Source organism: Dermacentor albipictus, unplaced genomic scaffold (assembly GCF_038994185.2).
Source record: "Dermacentor albipictus isolate Rhodes 1998 colony unplaced genomic scaffold, USDA_Dalb.pri_finalv2 scaffold_11, whole genome shotgun sequence".
In the NCBI taxonomy this organism is placed as follows: Eukaryota; Metazoa; Arthropoda; class Arachnida; order Ixodida; family Ixodidae; genus Dermacentor; species Dermacentor albipictus.
In genome coordinates, this window is record NW_027225565.1 from 8402348 (window position 1) to 8422466 (window position 20119).

A 20119-nucleotide genomic window follows, 5' to 3' on the forward strand; every position below is an offset into this window, starting at 1 on the left:
ATATAAAGTCCAAGTGCGATAATATCTTATTGTGCCCCACACGCCGTATGCTTTTGGTACAAGTGAAAGCATGTGAGGGCAAGCCAAGAAAGGTGGTGGCTTGATAAGCGCAGTCTTCCTGCGCGAGCAAAGGAAGGGGGGATCTGCCGAGAAGGCAAGTCATCATGTGTGCTTCTTTCTGCGCGTTTAGTAATGAAGGTTGCGTAATATTGACTTTCAGATACATGTTGAAGCAAGAGGCAGACAAAGCATTTGCTCCCCGCTGCCAGCCCTTTTATGATAGCGTCGTTTCACTACGGGTGGTACTGTCAGCTGCAGAGGCGGAGTGGATGCAAAAGTGTGGCTGGCCTCGCCTCGTACCGCTGAAGTGAAGATATCGTCGACATGGCGTGAAACTGTATTTTTCATAGCCGGCTGTCAAATTAAAAAAGCATAATCTGCCTCTAATTAAAATTTAATTTTTCCAATTTCCCAATGTGGAAAGTTTTGCGACCCCTTCTGTGTAAGAAAGATCCATTGGTCACTGTTTTTATTTGCATAGAACATCAAATTTCAATGAAATGAAATTTCAATATAACGAAATAAATTGCCAATTTTACTGACTGTGATGCAGAGGTTTAATTGTAGATGTTATTGATGAAATCAGTGGCTCGATGACAGTGTTTCACTGGAAGTAAACCTGCAACCTACAGAAATAGGCATGCCGAGTGTAAATGGACATTTCTGAAGATCACCAAGCAGCTCAACGCCACATCGTTTTCGAAACCTGGCTATTATATGAAATATATAAAAATTATTTCAGCTGTGTTAGTAAATTACCCTTTTACGATAACAAAAAACCCACTCTTATATTGAGAGGAGACATAGCAAGGCTAAAAAAATTGCGCAAAAACAAGAAATGAAACAAGAAAAGTTCTCGCACCAGCTTGCCATGAGGCCATACATTTTGGTGTTGTATGCTAGCATAGAGTTTCTTGCAATAATTACTAGAGGGAGCTCTTGCACTGCAATAATTCAGCAACCATGGGAATGATGGAAAGTACACGGATTTGCCCGATCTTCATGCTTGTGGATTCAGACGTTCTTGTGGCTTTGTTTATTGTGCTTTATATACATTCATTGTCATAAATTTCCGAGCCATCCATGTTTTTTCTTTTCTTCTGATAAACAACCAATTGCCATTAAATCAATAAATATAGAGCTACGGTCTTGTCAGTCTAAACTGACTAGTGTTCCCTTCAAGCACACTTTTCTTGGTCAAGGTTGTGCTTTTTACTTGACAGCACTTGCGTGTTCCTGTTCAACACAACTTTTTATGTACTTAATTACATGCACAAATTTCTTGATATTGTTAATATACGCAGACAACGGAAAAAACGAGGAAAAGTATTGAAACATAACTTACGGGAGTTGGCTTCTTGGATGCAGAGACCAGAGGAGATTCTGCTTTACTCTTTGTAGCAGCCGCTAACGTATCAATATTTAGGCTGCGCCTGGTAAGCAATAAAAAACAACAAGGTTTCTATAAGGGAATGAGGTTCTCAAGTTTGCAACAAAACACTTAACCATGCAAGTTACGATTCCCAAATACCTGCAGCACCGATAAGACTGCCAAAATCGAAGCACTGGCCTAGAGAGGCTTCGTGCCACCACATCAGCTTAGTACCTGGCTCCAGATAATTATGGATTATTTAAAGGATTGCTGACATGATAGTTTAGACTTCTTATATCTGCTTTAAATGATGATCCTCGACCTTGTAACCTTTGAAAAAATACTGACAAGCCTTAGAGCACTTTAAATATTTTCTACAATACCTTTTCTATCAACCAGTTTTGGTTTTGTTTCCCAGGAGGTGCTTGTGTCATGACACAGTAGGCAGTCACATGGTAAGAGAACAGTGTGACGTTTCTGGGTACTTACTCCAGCTTGCTCGGTGATCTGGTGAGCTACAACTTGTCAAGCATCTGATGCAGCAGCATGACCAAGCGAGCTGGAGCGTGTGCCAAAACTTTGCGACATCACACTCCAATATGATTATCTCCTCCATCATGATGTTACGACACATACACCTCAGATGTCAGATTTTATTAAAGTGATGCTGTATATTTGAGCAAATACAAGAGAAGTAGCACAATGGAGTGCCCTAAAGCAGAAAACTGTGAGGGGAACACCTCATAAGAAACAAAACTAAAACTTTTTCATATAAAGCTATTGTAAATAGTTTATAGTGATCCGAGACTAGTTGGTATTCCTACTATGGTTTCAAAGTCTAGGACTTTCCATACTGCTTTAATATTAGGCAGTATGGCTTTGTTTCCGTTCGTCTGCAGCATTCCAATGAAGCTCATGCTAATCTCCCATTATTTTATGACACTGAAAGACTAACTTTTGGATTAATACAATAGGAACTAGCAACATGTGAACCTTTTAACAGCATGGCAACTACGGATTGCCAGCAAAATATTTTGGCCCCTTTGCAGTTTCCGCATATCGAGGGCTTATGGACAGGGGCCGTACTCTTGGCTGATCAATGTTAGGGATACTTTGAATTTTACATAACAGAAAGTCCAGCATGATGCTTCATAAGTAATCTCCCAGCTTATCCAATCAATGTACAGTGAAAGTGACACTTCCGAAAGCGATACACTGAGAACATGGCCTTTGGTGCCTCTGAAAGATAGACATGCTCTACTTTTGGTCAAATTCAAGGCAGCTCTCATTCATGACAAATATAACACGCACTCGCTCTGCTTGAGCTGATGAAATGCAGTCCGTAGCTTTAACCTCTCGAGCTCCTTTTGCTGAGCTTCCCGTTGTCGCAACTGCTCTTGCTCCCGCCGCTCAGCTTCACGTCGCTCCCGCTGAGCTTGTGCCCTAGCCAGCCTCTGCTCTCGGTCTCTGAAACACGAAATCCAAAGGTGACCCAGAGGGGGGGGGGGGGTAGAAGTCAGTTGGACTTTTACTTGACAGGGTCCAAAGCACCCTCACAAGAAGAAACCAGGTTGTTCTCTACCTGCAACCTGCTTCACGATTAGGACAGGAGCAAAGAGCGCTTGCACGGGACAAATGTGAGGACGAGAGACTAGGACCTGTTTGTTGTCCCCACTTCGTCCCGCTTAAGCGCTGTTTGTGCCAGTCCTAATGATGTACCAACCAGCCCAGTTCAGCACACTCCTTGATTCATGAAGCTGTTTAGGATAAGCAAGGAGAAAGATAAGCATTCCATTGCCTAATGTTATTAAAAGAAGGAGGCAGTCCGCAGGATAGCAACTGTTATCAGAAAATGTGCATGAGTTGGCCAACCTAGAGTGAGGTAAAAACAATTTAAAAAAACAAATAAAAAGGCAGTCTACAATATTTCCTTCACTCACAGGTTATGGTAAACTGTCCATAAATGTCTGAAATTTACTTTTTTTTATTTGTAGGTGCTGGAGATTGCACTGAAAACAAACCAACATGGTAGGACAATCCCTTGCGTGTATTCTGAAAATTACAGAGCAATAAAATAACTACGGTATCTATATTTTGTGGACTCAGCCATGCGACATTTCATCATAATAATAATTCAATCCCTGGCTCAATGCATATGCACAAATAATTCATTGGCTCTAAGCATCATGAGGCAGGAAGAAAACTACACTTTTGCCATTGCCTACTGAATGCGCCACACTGAATATCACGCCAAACATACTAGTGCCTTCAACAGAGTGGTCATCTGTATCGGTACACTGCACTTAGAAGCAAATTGGAGCCACTTTATATAAGCACAGCTCAATGTTTGTAGTTTATTCCTTGCTACAACTGGACAGAAATGGTAAAAACAAGTTGCGCAGCCAAATGTGCACACCATGGCCAAAGCACTAGTGGAAGAGCCATTTGACCGTCTGGTGCAGGTCTTAGCACAGGCAAAAGTCTGCTCTGGCGCAACAAGCACCTTTAGCGCAGTGTTCAACAGGCATACATATACCAGATATTGTCTCACTTTTAACAGAAATATTCAATAAATATAGTGGAGCTGGCTTTATGCACAAAAACAAAGAATATATGCTAAAAATGAGTAAACTAGTTTCATATTTTTTAATAAAACGGCGCTCCCTGTGTGTATGTCGTGGTATAAATCTGCTCCTTGACTTGCCTTTATATTTGGCTTGCAAGAAACGCTGCATCTTTGAAGCGCTTCAAGTGAGCAAGAAAAATTAAGTTAGCTGAACTAGGGCACGTCAACAAGACCAGGTCACTTCTAATGTGCACAATTTCTCCTGCATAACTTTGCTATGAGCCATGAGAAAACTGATTAAATTACAGTAAAACCTTGTTAATTTGGCCCCCGTTAATTCGGAAATTCAGTTAATTCGTACGCACCGTCTGCTCCCCTCAAACATGTACACAACCCTATGGCACGAAACTCCTGTTAATTCGGACAGTTCCTGGAGCTTAGAGGTGCATGAGGCATATAGGATCAGGTGGCACTAGGGGGGGTTCAAATCACACCGCCAGTGATGGCGTCTCCGAGTAGCATGCGCCGATCTCAAAGCCTATGCTTGCATGCGCTGGGAGTGCCAAAAGGCCGGAAATACCTCAAGGCCGCCACGTTTATTTTATTGCTACATAATAGATAAACCTACGTCTCAAAAAACATGGCGGTAATCACGTACCTCTGGCTTTGCAGTCGCTTTTGGCGCTTGACACTACCTCTGCATCGCTCTGGTTATCGGGATGGTAGCTATCAGTCTATGCTAGCACCCCTAATCTATACATACATGTTTTTTCTTTGTATTGCTGTCCACCATTTCCGACATTGTCTTTTGCTTGTGCAGTTGTGTGGTTGCAGAGTTGTGCAGTTTTTTTGTTGTTGTCGTTTTTATCGTGTTTATCGGTTTGCGTCAGGTGCATGTGCAAGGACAGCGGAACTTTTTTGTCTGTGTGTGTTAAATTTTGTTTCGTGCTTTCCTTTTTCCGTTTATACTTTGTTTTTTTCTTGACATCGTGCGTGTACCCGCCACTTCGTTGCCATGCCTAGCCGCACCGCGCAAGCAGTGCCACCATGTGCTCTCGTGTCCCACCGAAGCAGGTAAAGGATTTGGCAGCGAAAGTAGAAATAATGAAAGCCATGAAGGCAGAGTTGCCTAGGCAGGTCATAATGAATAAATTCAACGTGAAGAGAAGTGCGCTCAGCACATATGTGAAAAATGAAGCAGAGATTCTTCAGGCGTACGACAGCGACAAGTTCGCTGACAACAGGAAGAAACTGCGAATGGCAGCGTACCCGAAACTTGAAGCGCTGTTAAGATGGATTGCCGATTCACGCGATGCAAAGCTGCGTTTGAGTGGCCCCCTTCAGTATGTGAAAGGCTGATACAGAAAAGTGCTTGAGCACATGTTGCTCTGTATGGAGGCAAAGAAAAAATATGATGTAACTCTGCTCACTGCACATGGTGGCAAATGTGCACACGGTGGCGCATGTGTGAAGCCACACGCCGCTTCCAGTAATTGCGAACTGCTCCTGACACAGCGGCTTTGTCTGTGACGGTGATTCTTTCGAAGACGGGGATGCGGATGTTAACCAAAATGCCGAGGAAAATGGCAGTTGCTTCGACAGACTTCTGCCTCCGGATGTTCCGCTGGACGAATACATCCACATTGATAGTGACGTTGCCGTTGCCGGTCGCCTCAACGACGATGGGATACTGGATGTACTAGGCGACAAAGAGCCCGACTCTGATAGAGAAAATGCACCCGTCATGGATGCGTGTGAAGTGCCGTGCCATACTGGTAAAGAGGCTGATGACGCCCTTAAAGTTTTGGAGGACATCTGTGTCATTTCTCCCGACAGTCTGCGCGGACTGCACCACCTACAAGAACTAAAATTGTGCTTTCCACGCAAATTTCTCATGCGCAACAAGCAACAGTAACCAGTTATGTTGATGTTTTAGGCATTTCTTGAGTTATTATTGTCGAAACCTCGCTAATTTGACATTCAGTTAATTTGAACATTTTCTCCGGTCCCGTGAAATCCAAATTAACGGAGTTTTACTGTACAACCACAGAATGTGCTCTTCAAATCCTGCAGGTTTACAAAGAAGGTTTCTAATTATAAGAAAATTAGACTACAGCAGTTGAGTACATGTAGATACCTTGAAAGTGGCACTGCCAACAATTCTGTTAAGCAATGTACGACTGGACTTTATCTGCGACTTCGTTTTGATCTGACATCATTCTTGAGCGAGCTCCATGTCACGCTGGCATAAGGAACAAAGAAATGCAGCACAAATGGCGCAAGCCCAACTACCCTACAGCGGCAGTATATTGGAACATCCGGTGAAGAGAAATATAACAAAAGCATGAAAACAGTGAATGGAGAACTGATGGCATCGGCTCTACCCATGGCTATGGTTGTTGTGTTGAGTTCCAGTAAGACAATGATGGTGGCAGTGCCATGCTTTAGGCTTTGGTTTCAGCTTTACAGGAAAACCTCATTAAACCGTACCTGCTTAAACAGTAGTTTCACTTTAAAAGCAGTAAAGTCAAATCCCCGACTCAGTGGCCGCTGAACATGTGTTTTGTATCCACATAAACTGTACCAGCTTATTGCGTACGTATCGGTTAGCACGTAGTGTTTCTACTTTTCTTCGCGCAAACACGGCGGTGAGTTGTCTCCATTGGGCGGCCCGGCAGAACAACTAGCCTCGGAGATTGGAACAATGGCCTTCAAGCGCCCTGTGCGTTTGCGCGTGAAGCCACAACAACAACAACATCAACATCATTTCGGCAGCATGCCAGAGAGCGTTGTGGCGTCGCGCAAGCAAGGACTCGCGCAATTGCCGAAGCTCAGATAAAGATGCCAGGTGCTCAGCATAGAAGAAAAATTACACATCATGCGTGCTATCGAACGTGAAACGAAGAAGTCGGCGCTGGCATGCAACAGAGATCAGCTATTGACTACGGTGTGTGGCATTTGGAATGCAAAGAAGTTGCACAGAAGCGCTGCTGCTACCGCGAAGAGATGTCGGCTGCGAGGTTCGACTTTTCGACATTGTTGCCTCTATGGTTGCTCAAGTGTCGGCTAGCAACAGTGATGAGGACGACACGGAAAGCGACAGCACGGGTGATTCAGGCCCGACAGTGGCAGAAGCTGCACGTTATGTCAGCCTCATGAATGCAATCATAGCGACGAGAACAGCACCCCGCAATGAAAAAGACGCCCCGCGACTTCTGCAGCACTACCTCGTGCGTGCACGGAGATTACGTAATGACAACAAGGAATCTGCCACGCGAGTACTTGCCGAGAAGAGGGGGCTGGCTGAAAAGCTGCCTCGCAGCTTCAGTAAGTTTGAGGCCACTGTAGCTGCTAGGCCGCCACGGCGTCAAACGAAAATAACACTTGTCGCGTGAAGTGAATAAATACTGCATGCTTTTTTTCCCTTTCATCGCTCCCTCTCAGAGTTCCGTTTTTGACAGGTAAGTGGTCGATCTCATGATATTTCGGTTAAACAGTACTACCATTTAGCACATACTTTTTCCGAGCTCCGGCCAACTACGGTTCAATGAGGTTTCACTGTACTACTGAAGCAGCATCAATGGAAGAAGGCTTTGGAGCAGACATCACATTCCTTTCCAGACATTCCAGACATTCCTTTGGAGCAGACATGACAATTTTGTGCCAAAATGCCATTTTAAAGCAGGATGGCACAAATAACTGCCTTTCGCGCAATTTGGTGCAGCCATTCTATCACTGCCAGATGAGTTATGTTGAGAAAAGCAGCCAGAGCTAAACACGAGAAAATGGCAAGCAACACAAATGTGCTATAGAATTATCTTAGTCTGAAATTTTTGGACTTACACATTTATTCCAACTTCTCCATGGCAGTGCTGCCTACCCACAGAAACAACGCAAAACAACAGCCATACGTGAAGATGCCGCTCGGAGCTCCGCTTAATTGGAAATTATACCCATGTGTGACTCTGCAAACATACCGGCCTTGATGAAAGCCATCACCATGTGGACTTGGCAATGGTTAGGCCTAATGGCAAAGGCAGAGGGTGTCATCAGGAGCTTGCCATGAATATATCCGTGCTAGTACACCTCTTTGGCAAATAAGCACAAGGCCATATCAACAGGATATACTGACGACAGTAGTAGCAAAGTTCAGGTTGAAATGTGGCTCCCACTTTTTTTGATGTTGATATACAGTAGAATCCCGGTGATACGATCACGCCTGATACAAAATACAAACTGGACCGAAAATAGCCTGCGCAGTGTGATTGGACACAAAACTAAAACCACCTTCGCGGAGTTTGTATGCTTTAACGTATAACACGAATGTATCGCGGCGAAGCTGACTTCAGCTGGCTGTGGTGAAGCTGGCTTCAGGAAACCAGGCGGCTGGGCAGCCTAAACGTCAGGCACACATTAGATTTCCATGTTCAGGAAATTTAATGTCATTGATGCATTATTTTCTACTTGCGATACATAGAAAGTGAGTGTGCATTTCATCCAGGGGCGAATTAGAATAGGGGAAATACTAATGTGAATTAAATGAGCGGTGTGTTCTGGCATATCTTCTGCATCTTGTTATTGCAATAGCAACTATAAGGACACTCCAAACCAATTTTTGCCATTGTAGTCGCAGTCAACTACCAAATATATTTTGGTATATGTATGCTATATGGCATGCGGTCTATGTGGGTTATATTGCCACGCCATTCTATCATTAAAGTTGCTCATAGCAGGTCTTACATTCTTGGCAAAATTATTCTTCAGAATATTGAGAATGGCAGCCTACAAAAACGTCATAAACTAGAACACTGACAATGCAGGCCTTTTATCTAAAATACTTGTAGACTTAAGTATTCAACCTGAAAATGATGGAATTTTATTGGTGTGGCTGTGCGCTACATCCAGGATCGGACCAGGAAAGAGGTATGAACAGAACGAATATGGAAAAGTGGTGGTAAAGTCGCTAAGAAAGACGTTGGCTTTAATTAACATACATGAAACTGTCTGATGGCAGGATTGAAACAGAGGACCCCTAGCACAACAGCTCGCTTTTACTTAGCTTATGTTTACTTCAATTCATACTGCCACTATAGCTATGAGCCGTACTCTTCATGTATTATTTTAACATGTTGCTATCGCAATCACTGCTTTGTCCTTATGGCAAAACTGTCATACTTTCTTAATTTGACCTGCCGGATAGATTGATCAATGCTGTCAAACCCATCAGGATCGAATTAATGGAAGTTGACTAATTGCTGAGAGGGCACCACATTTGTGCCTGTTTTGTTAGACCTACTTGCAAATTTATTTCCCACCACATCAGCATGCATGTTTAAAGTGTATACAGTAGAGTCCCGGTGATACGATCACGCCTGATACAAAATTCGGGATGACAGAAATTTTTAAAAAGTCCTGACACAAGCCCACTAACTTACAATGTGCTAAATTTTGAATGTGGCGAATCGCTCTTAGCGTTGCAGCAGATGATACGAACAATCGAGCTGGTGCACCGGTAGCATTCCTGCTGCCAGGGCATATTACATCAGCCACACAGGCTTCAGCAAACACACAGCAATGAAAGAAACTCGGAAATAACCAGGGAGATCTTGAAATGTTGGCCTCAGAACGTGCAATGTGCACAGCTCGCTGCCGCCAAAATGTGCGCGAAACACGCGTGCCAGTGATTCAAATTCAAGTCAGCCAATAGGATCACTCCCTGTGTGCTATATAAATGCAGTAACGAATCGCAATGCTGCTTTTCCCTCTTGGTGCTTCCTTTTCTTGCTTTTCTGCACGGAGAAATACAGCGCTATGGCTATCTGTGTTTATGGTGGTGCCAAGATGGTGGCACTGCACCAATGGAAAGCTGCACTCACGTGATCAGCGGTGCAATAGCACCTCCCAAAGCCCAAATTTCTCTAATTTAGCTGTGTATTTCTTCCAAATATTTCGCCACAACATAAAGGAAAGTCTGAATTGGAGGCGATAAAACAGAATTAGCTATTTTGAGCAAGTTGACCACTGTACCGCCGCATCCTCAATTAATTTACAAATTGCTTAAATGTTTTTGGGTGATTCGAATTTTTACACCATCTCGAGTGGTTCGTGTCGTCGAGATACTACTGTATTGGATATAACAAACATGTTTTCGTGCCAGCCAAACATCTTCACCAAGAATACCGTTTGAATTGGATGTTGCATTAACAGTTGTGCAAAATTGCATGAATCGTTCCAGTAGATTCGTTCAGTCTAGAAACTACATAGACAATGTGCCTATGTTTGAACTGCCTCGTTGCCTGCAGTTTTGATAGTGTTTCTACCCTGTGGTTGTATATGAGCTTTCACATGTAACCTGAAACTGCACTGGAGGCAACGACTGCTGATGTCCAAAATAGGTAATGCACACAAGGTCATGGGTAAAAGGTAATGCCAGCTCACTTCTTTGCTGCATCAATTTTTATCCGCAATAGTTCTTGCTTGCGTTGCTGCTCCATGTCACTGCTGCCGCTGCTGTCATGCCTCTTGCGGGTGGACTCCTCTAAAGTGGACCCCTTCAGGGTGCCCTGTTCGTAGAGAAGCATTTATAAACCCAAGCCCAGCTAAAGATGGGAGTCCCAGTTCATGAAAGCTCAAGGTACTGGGACACAACAGGCCCAAAGTTTGGCAGTAAGTGTGAGACAGTCAAGAGGAGGCAAGGAGGATTTACAGAAGAAATGGAAGCATCCGTGTTTAGAAGGAATGAGACTAAGAATTGAAATGCTCAATTTGATTTCGAAGGGCTCAAGTTCACTTCATACAGAAAACATGGGAAAGAGCTGCAGTTAGTTTAGAGCTATGGTGTATGGTGCGAACATGAATAGAGTAGAAGCCCCGTGGTACGTCTTTAAAGAGGCTGTGAGGAAAAAAAAAAGTACCAGCCGGGAAAACACAACCGTAAGGAAGTGCGCAAATCGCTACAGCACAACGGCAGAAACGGTCAGTGTGGCTGCCAGTGCAGTTATTAGATGCCTCAGTGCTCTTACTGTGACCAGCAACGACACATGTGTGCGTGTATAATTAAGAGACACGTATGGTTTTTCGTGACAGTGGCCCCTACCGTAATGTTTTCTATACGCTTCACTGCACAATATGGTTCTACTGCACTGAAGCTCACAAAAGAGAACCGGCAATCGTGAAATGCAAATAAGACCCTTGCAGGCTACAAAGTAAATGTAGCCCTGTACTTAGCAGAATTGGTCCACTGTGCTTGGTTCCTGGCAGGTATTAATCAATGCACACTTCTTCAGATGCTTTGCCAACTGCTCTGTACATGCTTTCTCCTAATGTTTGTGCAGCAGCTGGCTTGTACAACTTTGTTAGTTTATTGCAAAATTTGGTCACTTGTTGCAAAGAATTGGTAGCTTGTTGCAATGAATTAATAGTTTGTTGCAACATGTGAGAGTGAATTTCTCCCTGCACCGTTACATTTACGTGGCACCCACTCTCAAATGCAATTTAAGATGCGGGAACATTACAGAATGGCGCTGTATCAAATGGGAACATGATACATTGGAATCAATTAGATTTATGTTGGGACCATGAAAACACGACATAGGAGCTGGGAAAATGCAACAGCGAGGATTGTATCAATGGCGTTCCACTATGGTGTTTAGCGATGAAACCCTCATGATCTTATTCCATCTTCTCAAGCTACGACACCATATCTAAAGTGAGTATCACTGAGAATAATGGTTTCCCTTCACAGAGACAAGGGTTGTTCAAGGTTGACGAACTTTTGCTTGTGCATACACATCCCAATATGGCTGGAGTGGGTGTGCTTGGTCATCGTGCAATGATTACACGCAAATTGGCAAGAAGGTTGCTGAGAGGGCACTTTGTGCTGCTTTCGCTGCAGCCGAGGCACTTCATTCCTTCCCTTCAGACTTCTTGGAACTGGAAAAACTCCTCTCCACAGTACGTGGTGAAACATTGCTCCTCCAACAGTTTCGTCATGTAGGTGAAGAGTGTGCATGCTTTCAGAGATAGACAGTCTTGCTGACCAGCAAGATCTAAATGGGGCAAAAAAAGCTAAGAAAATGTCTAAAGTTGTTCCCTCAACGACGCACAAGATTTGCAAATCAACAGGAAAGTCAAGCACTTAAGATGAAAAGGTATTCCTCGTGTCACAGTTGCTACCTTACAAATGAAATTAAACCAAGCAGTCAGAAATGCAAAACTGCGGTAGTTTCAGAATACATTGCCGAACTTCATTCAGACTGCTCCCAGCAAGTTCTGGGGCTTTCTTAACAGTAAAATGCAAATCAGTCGACTAGATTGCGCATGACGGAAATCTTACAATTGAGAAAGAAGATATTGCGGAATGGTTTAACAGGTACTTTAACAGTATTCTTTTTTTGAGCTCGTCAGATCACCCTTTTTCTCATCGCAACGCACACAATTATGAATATGATATAGTTTCATTGCCTCGCGTTTTTTTCGCTTTTAAATATAAAAACAAAATTGACTCGTGGGCCAGACAATATACCCAATGCTTTTTTTCATAGATACGCTGAAATATTATCCCACTCTTTAGTTTTGATTTTTCATGCACCTTTGTCTTCAGCCGTGCTTCCTAGAGACTGGCTTACTGTCCGTGTTATGCCAGCACTAAAAAAGGGGCGATTCCACACTAATTGCAAACTATCGTTCCATATCACTTACCTCCTCTTGTTGTAAACATTTAGAGCATACAATAACTAAATAAATGAAGTTCTGGGAGACAAAGGCATTCTGTAAACCCTGCAGCATGCTCTCCAAAAGGGTTTTTGCACTGTAACACAATCAACTACTGTTTTTAATGATTTCGCTAGCATACTGGACAAATCTTGACAAATTGATGCCATATTTTTGCATTTCAAGAAACCATTTAACCTTGTTACACACTCGAAGCTTATAAAAAAAAATTGAATTATTCAATTTACCCATGTTTATTATAAATTGCACATGCTGCTTAACTTACGAACTGCAGGCAATTTGTTGTTATTGATACTTACTCTACTAGTGAACTTCCCGTAACTTCTGGCGTGCCTGAGGGTAGAGTTTTAGGATCGTTATTATTCAACATATTTATTAATGGCATTGTTGACACCATTATTCTGCCTGTAAAAATTACATTGTTTGCCGACAACCGTTTCCTCTTTACTGAAATTATCTGCCTTCCAAGATGAAATCGCATTAAATTCCAACCTTCAAAACAATCAGTCTTGGTGCACTCGTTGGAATAAGGAGCTTAACATCAGCAGGGTATGGAACTTATGGAACAGCAGGGTATGGAAGTCATTTTGGAGCAATATTAAGGCAAATGAAGTTGCATTTTGGAGCAATCCAATCTGAATTTTAGAGGAATAATGCAATATGGCAGTGCACTTTGAAACCATGACAAAACAAAACAAACTAACATGAGTGCTGTACTGCAACTATTTTAAGCAACGATACTGAAACCGCCTAGTCCATGCAAATTTCAGTAGTAGTGCTCGCAGATTTTTAATTAGTGGTAGGAACCACAAGAAAACATGCATTCTGCAATAATGAGTTTGAAAATTTCGAAAAGTAGCCCAAGGCATTTTTTGTATATGCATTTTTCTTTAATGTCTTGAAAGTGTGGGTGAAACGCATGGAAATGCGCTTCACCAACAGACCGTACGGAGAAGCCAGAGTTATGAACTACTGTGTTTTATTATTGCAATAGCAATTATATGGACTCTCCAGGCGCATTTCTGCCATGGGTGTCACCGTGATGTTCCATGTGAAGTCCAAGGTTGATAATGTTGCTGTGCGCTGTATGCGCTAGTGAAAGTGCACGAGGTTGAGCCAATGATGGCAGCTCTATCTCACGCGCGCAAGGGACGAAAGCAGGGAGAATGCACGTCGTCTTCCATCGTGCACAAGGCACCAGGAGGGAGGAGAGGCATCCTACTCTGGTGGCTGCTGCGCATGGCACGAGCCTGATCTTGAAAGCTATCTGCGATGGGGACATGGTGCATGCGCCAAGTGCTGAGAGCTTTGTGTACGCTGCTGTTTCGCCGCTTAGTTCTGGTTGAAGCGAGATGCAGCACGAAAGTAAATTCGACAGCTGCTGCCGCCACACTTCCTCACTCCAGTGTTTTGACAGCGAGTGCGCGCATGACACCATGCTTGATCATTTAGTGAACGTCTACAAGTCACTAAGGCCGATAAAACTATCCTTACTTCGTATAGCTGTCAATTAATTTACTATCGCAATCGATGCTTCGTCTGTTGGGCAAAACTGACTCTTTTTAAAGCCATTTCTACATAATAGACCAAGGTGATTCCAAAGCATCTAATGATAACTTTCTGGTATAACATAAAACTATTACAATCTATTTTTATTCCAAATCTGCCATTAGCCCTTCATGAAAGGTCAAAATGGCTCAGGCCTTGCTACATGGGCATAAAAACAGATTGGAATAGCTTTCTGTTATACCAGTCCTGGAGACAAAGACATGCGCCTGCTGAACCTGCTACAGTGCGGCCTCCCTGATATCTAGGTCATACCTGCCAATCTGGCGAGATAAAAAATTGGGAGACTATTCATGCCAACGAGGGGGGGGGGAGGTGTCCAAACATTCAGGGAGTGTTCAACGAGTCTTTTTGCAGGGACCTTGCAGCAGCAGACTTTGCTCACTTCAAAAATTTGTCCGAGTAGCTTTGCTCAAAACATGGTCCAGACTGACGGCCCTTCACTAGCAGCAGGTGTTAGAAGGTTGTGTTGCACATTGACGAAAAAAATTCAGTCCTAGTTTTTCACGCCATGCTAAAAATTCTCTCACACTCCGCCTTGCTATGCGGTATCGCGAGTAAATTGAGCATCACCTTAGCAACTCGGTGGAACATGTTTTCCATCAGTGTTTTTCATTTTTCCAACCATAGACCACTGCATGTCCCACCTTTCTTCATTCAGAATGTCCTCTTGAAGACTGTATGCCTGTAGTGTGGCAAACTCAGCTTCGAGAGCATCTAAAGCGACTTCAACAAATTCATTGGAATCTCGAGGCAGCAGCTGAGGGAAACTGAATAAAGAAACGAAGACTCAAGAGTGATGCCTGTGAAATAAATTTAAGGTTGGCCACCTCCGCATTCTTCAAAGTTGTGCTTCAAAATTGCGTCCACATCCATAACATTTCGCCTCGTCGCATTTCGGAAACATTTTCTGTTGAAGAGGCCCCCCAACGTGGTTGCCGACACTAAGGTCGTGTTCGACGAGGAATCCCGTAAACAGGCACTCCACACGTATGACACTGTCGCCGCAGTTGTTCCGGATAAAGTTCACTACGGGGTCTTGCTGCTCAGCAGTGCGAACATAGCTTTCGTGCTTCGCCGTGGACATGTGCAGTTTCAAGTCAGCTTTCCGCCCGTGAGACATGCCGACATCGCATCCACACGTTGTACAAAATGCAAAATGTTCTCCTTTAGTTGGTGTCAAAAAGCACGAAAATTCGGAAGTATAAGATCGCAAAAACTTCTGCAAATACCTTTTCTTGGGCTTTGATAGCGCCATGGCATTAAGCACATGAGGATTGTAACATTACACAGTGCACCGCACAAACGCGGCCTAGCCAACACTAATCATACACACAAGCAGCAGCAACAAGGTGCACCATGGAGGAAGGCATGCAGGAAATGCAAGAGCTACTATCAGCGTCAAATGAAACGTGAACAGCGGAGAGCGTGCCAAGCATAAGTGAAGGTATGGTGTGCGCCGTCCAGTCATCACAAATGACAGGAACGCATTTGGCGATTAGGCCGCACAACGCGATCCCACAATAGAGAAATATTTTCACCTGTGATCTGGTTCATACATCTGAAAGGTAGAAAATAAAAATAAAAGATAACAGAAGCTAAAGTTTGCAGTTTACGGTGACTATTGTGACACAGCTCGCTGAGAAGAACAGCGATGCACAGGGAGCAGTTAGCACCGTCATCGTTATAGATTCACTCATGTGGTTTGGTGCTTGTGCGCCACATCATTCTTTCAATCGGCAAACTTACGCAGCACGGTATCGCTGGAAGCTGCGACGCTGGCCGGCATTGGTGTGCTGAGCACAATTGGCCGTTTGTTTGACTCTCAAACGAGCGCCGTGCAGCCAAATCAGATGTGCGCGTCTGTTATTGGTGATGACTGGACGGCGCGCCCTATACCTTCACTTACGCTTGGGCCACGCGCTCCGCTGTTCATTTGACGCTGATAGTACATTGGCTCTGGCTTTGGTCGACTTACTAGGCGCCGTAGTTGGCTGCTTAGTCATGATACCGATGGTGCTAATGCGGCCGTTGTGTGTGATGCTGACAATTACGATGTGGCTGTAGATTCCGCGGTGCCGGTTTCGCAAAAACCATTATTGCGCGAACAGAGACCACTTTTCAGGGGATATAAGACAGTGATCGTACAATCGGAAAGTTCAGTAAAAATTGGGAGTCCCCTGGGTGAATCGGGAGGGTTGGCAGGTATGCTAGTTCGCTCGCAGCGCCCTCAGCTTATTTTTTGTTGTTTTGCACCTCAGGGAGCACTGCGCCGCCCTGGCCACTCAACTGTGTTCTAGTACACTCCAAATACAGCTGCCTAGGCTGTTTTATCAGAAGAGACGACAGCAGTGACAGCAGCAGCGACAACAGCCGGGAGTGGTGGCGCGTGCGCTGGCCACTTGTCGGAAGTGCCAAAAAGTCCAGTGTTATAAGCACGAAAATTACAAGCAAATGTGCGGCAGGCGCCGTTGCGAAGCGTGCTGGATATGAACAGCTGTATTCTTTTTTTGGAGAATGAATCTGCTCGCTGTTGGTGGCCACTGCCGAAGCACAAATGCCGAAGACGTTCTGGCACAGCGTGGTGCAAGAATTTGTGTTTGTATCAAAATGGCGCAATTGGTGCACAAGTCCCACCCCTGCATAAGCAAAACAGTCTTCATGAAAGTTACGAGAAAAATGAAGCTATCATCTGCTTACAGCCTTGAATCACAGCCACTTAGAGGTTAGTGAATACAAATATCTAGCTTTTACATTAACCAATGATCTCCACTAGAACTCCCACATTTATTACTTATACAACTCTGCTTTCCAGAAACTTTGCCTTCTCAGACACAAATTAAAACATGCTCCCGCTGAAACTTGTCTAATTGCTCATACACCCCTCGTCCGTCCTAAACTGGAATTTGGAGCTATTAAATGGGATCCTAGAACTAAAACTAATATTGGTGCTCTAGAAATGATTCAGCGCCAAGCGGTAAGGTTTATCTTTTCAAAATATTGCTCAAATGACTCCCCAAGAAAACTAATAATTGAACATAATATTTGAACGTTGCAATTAAAAAGGAGAATTCAGACTTAAATTTCTTCTTTTTACTTAATAAAGGCAACTGAACAAGGCCTCATCACTCTGCGTCGCTAACACATTACTGTGCCAGAAATAATGTTTTTAAGTATTCTTTCTTCCCTTGCACAATAGCAGAGTGGAACAGTCTCCCCACTGAACAAATGACCAGCACTTACTCAAATGAACATATATCTAATTAAATTGGCTGAGTTCATGTTTAATTAGCCTGCTGTGGAACCTGCTGCTAATTCAATACGACTTCTACTTTTACACTACTGAAGCTGTGTTGCACAAAACGATTTTGTTGTATTCCTTGTGGCATTTTATTTTATTTATTTTCAAACATTGTGTGGCAATAGTTTGTGCTGTACTTCGATTCTACATGTACTGCTTTATTGTGTATGTACATTACACCTCCTGCTTGGGCCTTTCAAGGCCTGCAGTATGTATTTAATAAATAAATAAAAATTATCCCACGCAAGTAATGTCAAATGTGAATTTCAAGGCGATACAAGTTTTGAAAATGTATCCGGCGTTCTTTCAATGAGACTTGCTCTACAGTGTTCCAATGGATAATGTGAATTTCAGAGCCACCACAAGACATCTTAGGGTAAGAAAAGCATGGCAGCAGCATACAGTTGCGAAGTCAGCATATGTAATCTTGACCTTTCATGATTCTGGCAGAAGAAGCTTTCACACTTGAAACGTGCTCACTGTTGCATGCAGTGAGTGCTGGCAATGTAGGCGAAGAAACAAGTGTAACATTTTATGCTTTTTGGAAGTGCCTGCCCAGCGACATTCAGGGAATAAAGGTCCAGGAAGGCAACAAAGGCTTCAATCCAAAGTTACCTATCACAAATTGAGAAGAATGTCCGAAATTACCTCTATTTTGGTGCTGCGATTGTGGCTTTTTAACGGTCATATAGATTTCAAATGATATGAACACTTTTTGAGATCCCAAGAAATTTGTATCATAGAGATTTTATTGCATTACATTTTTAGTGGTGCCCCTTCGACACAAACACAGCCGTTTAGGCTATCATAATGGCAGCCCATGTGTCAGGGCTTGTAGAAAAATGACTAAAGTCAAATATTTAGAGGGTCACTAAAGGTAAATATTAAGTCAAGCTAAAGTGATAGATTAGTGCTCGAGAATCTATAAGCCGCTGATATTATCGCGAACAGAGCCTCAATGATCGAGAAATTGAGGTAAATGCAGTACATGATTATAGACTCCCCCGGGACATTCAAGTACTTGCCCGATGATGACAGCACTCCTCAGGTAAAAGGTACCACTGAACTACTTGTTGCAAAAAACATCATTGTATTGTATTATAAGACGAAATAAAGTGCTACTTGTCCAGTTCCATTTCATTTCTAGAAAAAGGAAATGATTGAAATTAGCCTTGAAAACGACCCGGGCGGTTGAACGGTTTCGTTTTCGCTCGACTCTGCGGCGCACACATGTTCACGTTTCAGATGTTTCGTTATTGCACAGTGCTGCACTTCTTGTTGGCTCGTGAAACTCGCACAAACTGCAAGTAGCAGAGAAGTAAACTTCCATGTGATGTCCCAGGATGCCCGAATGGTCTACGCCACTTGACCAAAAAGCAGCTGCAGCGGCGAATCCACCGCTCAGCCTTGGCTTGGTACCGCACTGCCGTCAGTCGGGTGCTGTTTTACTCAGCAATGGCAGCAGAGGGTGGTGATGGTGTATGCAACGTCACCACTCCCCCGGTTGCAGGGTTCGTACAGACCCAAAGGGGAAAATTCAAGGATATTCAAGGAATTTGAAGGCTCAGTGGGAGTATTTTCAAGGACTCGACACAATGCTACATGCAGCAGTTTTCAATACAGTCGCCGACCGATTTTCCGGACTCCAAAAATTCGGACATGCCCGATTATTCGGTCAGCCTCGCGGCACCGCCATTCTCCCCATAGACCATATGTATAACAACTGCTGAAAGCTCGGACACCTTGCAACCTCTCGTCTGATTTTTCGGACACTCCTTGAGCCAACTCTGTCGAGAGCACCATGCACCGACTCTGCCCGGTGCATGGTTCGACTTGCTGAACGCCATTTTTGTTTTGAACGGAGCTTCCTAGCTGCCCCATGAAGTGGCGCTACTGGAAATTCCCGCTCATCGTCATCGTTTCTGCCTGGTTAGATAGAGTGGCTCTGCAGCAGTTCCTGTTTCAGCTTAGTAAGCCATTTCAAGACAATCCAGCAGCTGATTTGTTTCTTCGCGCACGACGCTGCGAGCAGGCCGCGTTTTTGTTTGTGCGACTGGTGTCGGCACGGTGGTGTTTGTGTGCTGTGTCGAGGTTTCGGTGAACCAACGCGCCATACGTGAACATCGCGTCAAGGGTCTAATGGCGCCGACAGTGCCCGCGCAGACTGCGCTGGGGAATGCCGGCAAGCGGGTGCCGGGAGGCCTAAGACTTGTCGCCTTCCGATGTGCTCCCTACTGACGCGGAAAATGTTCTGCCGAGACCTGCGCAGTGGTTGCATTGCGATTCTGGACACCGACTCATTTGAGTTTCATAGGTGCTGACACTGCTGTATTGACATGCGCAGAACTCTACGACGGCAAGATCATTGTCAGGTTTCTGCTGCACCGCCGTACGATGACTCCGAGTCGGAAGATGACGCACCATGTGGTATGCTGCCGTCGCATGCGGAGCGTGTACAAGCAGTGACTGTGCTTTCAGCCGCCAATAGTGACCGTACGACCCTTTCCGAGATTCAGGCTTA

At 44.0% G+C, this 20119-nt stretch overlaps 1 protein-coding gene across 3 annotated transcripts in view; it reads right to left on the reverse strand.

Annotated features, from left to right (window-relative positions):
- Positions 1-20119, reverse strand: part of LOC139051313 (inner centromere protein B-like) — a 73966-nt gene that overhangs the window by 24412 nt on the left and 29435 nt on the right. For all 3 annotated transcript variants that reach the window (XM_070528320.1, XM_070528319.1, XM_070528318.1), the window contains 3 exons: positions 10437-10561; positions 2744-2899; positions 1406-1493 (listed from right to left, as the gene is read on the reverse strand). In XM_070528320.1, coding sequence (XP_070384421.1) covers positions 1406-1493; positions 2744-2899; positions 10437-10561 — 369 coding nt within the window. The remainder of the gene's footprint in view (positions 1-1405; positions 1494-2743; positions 2900-10436; positions 10562-20119) is intronic.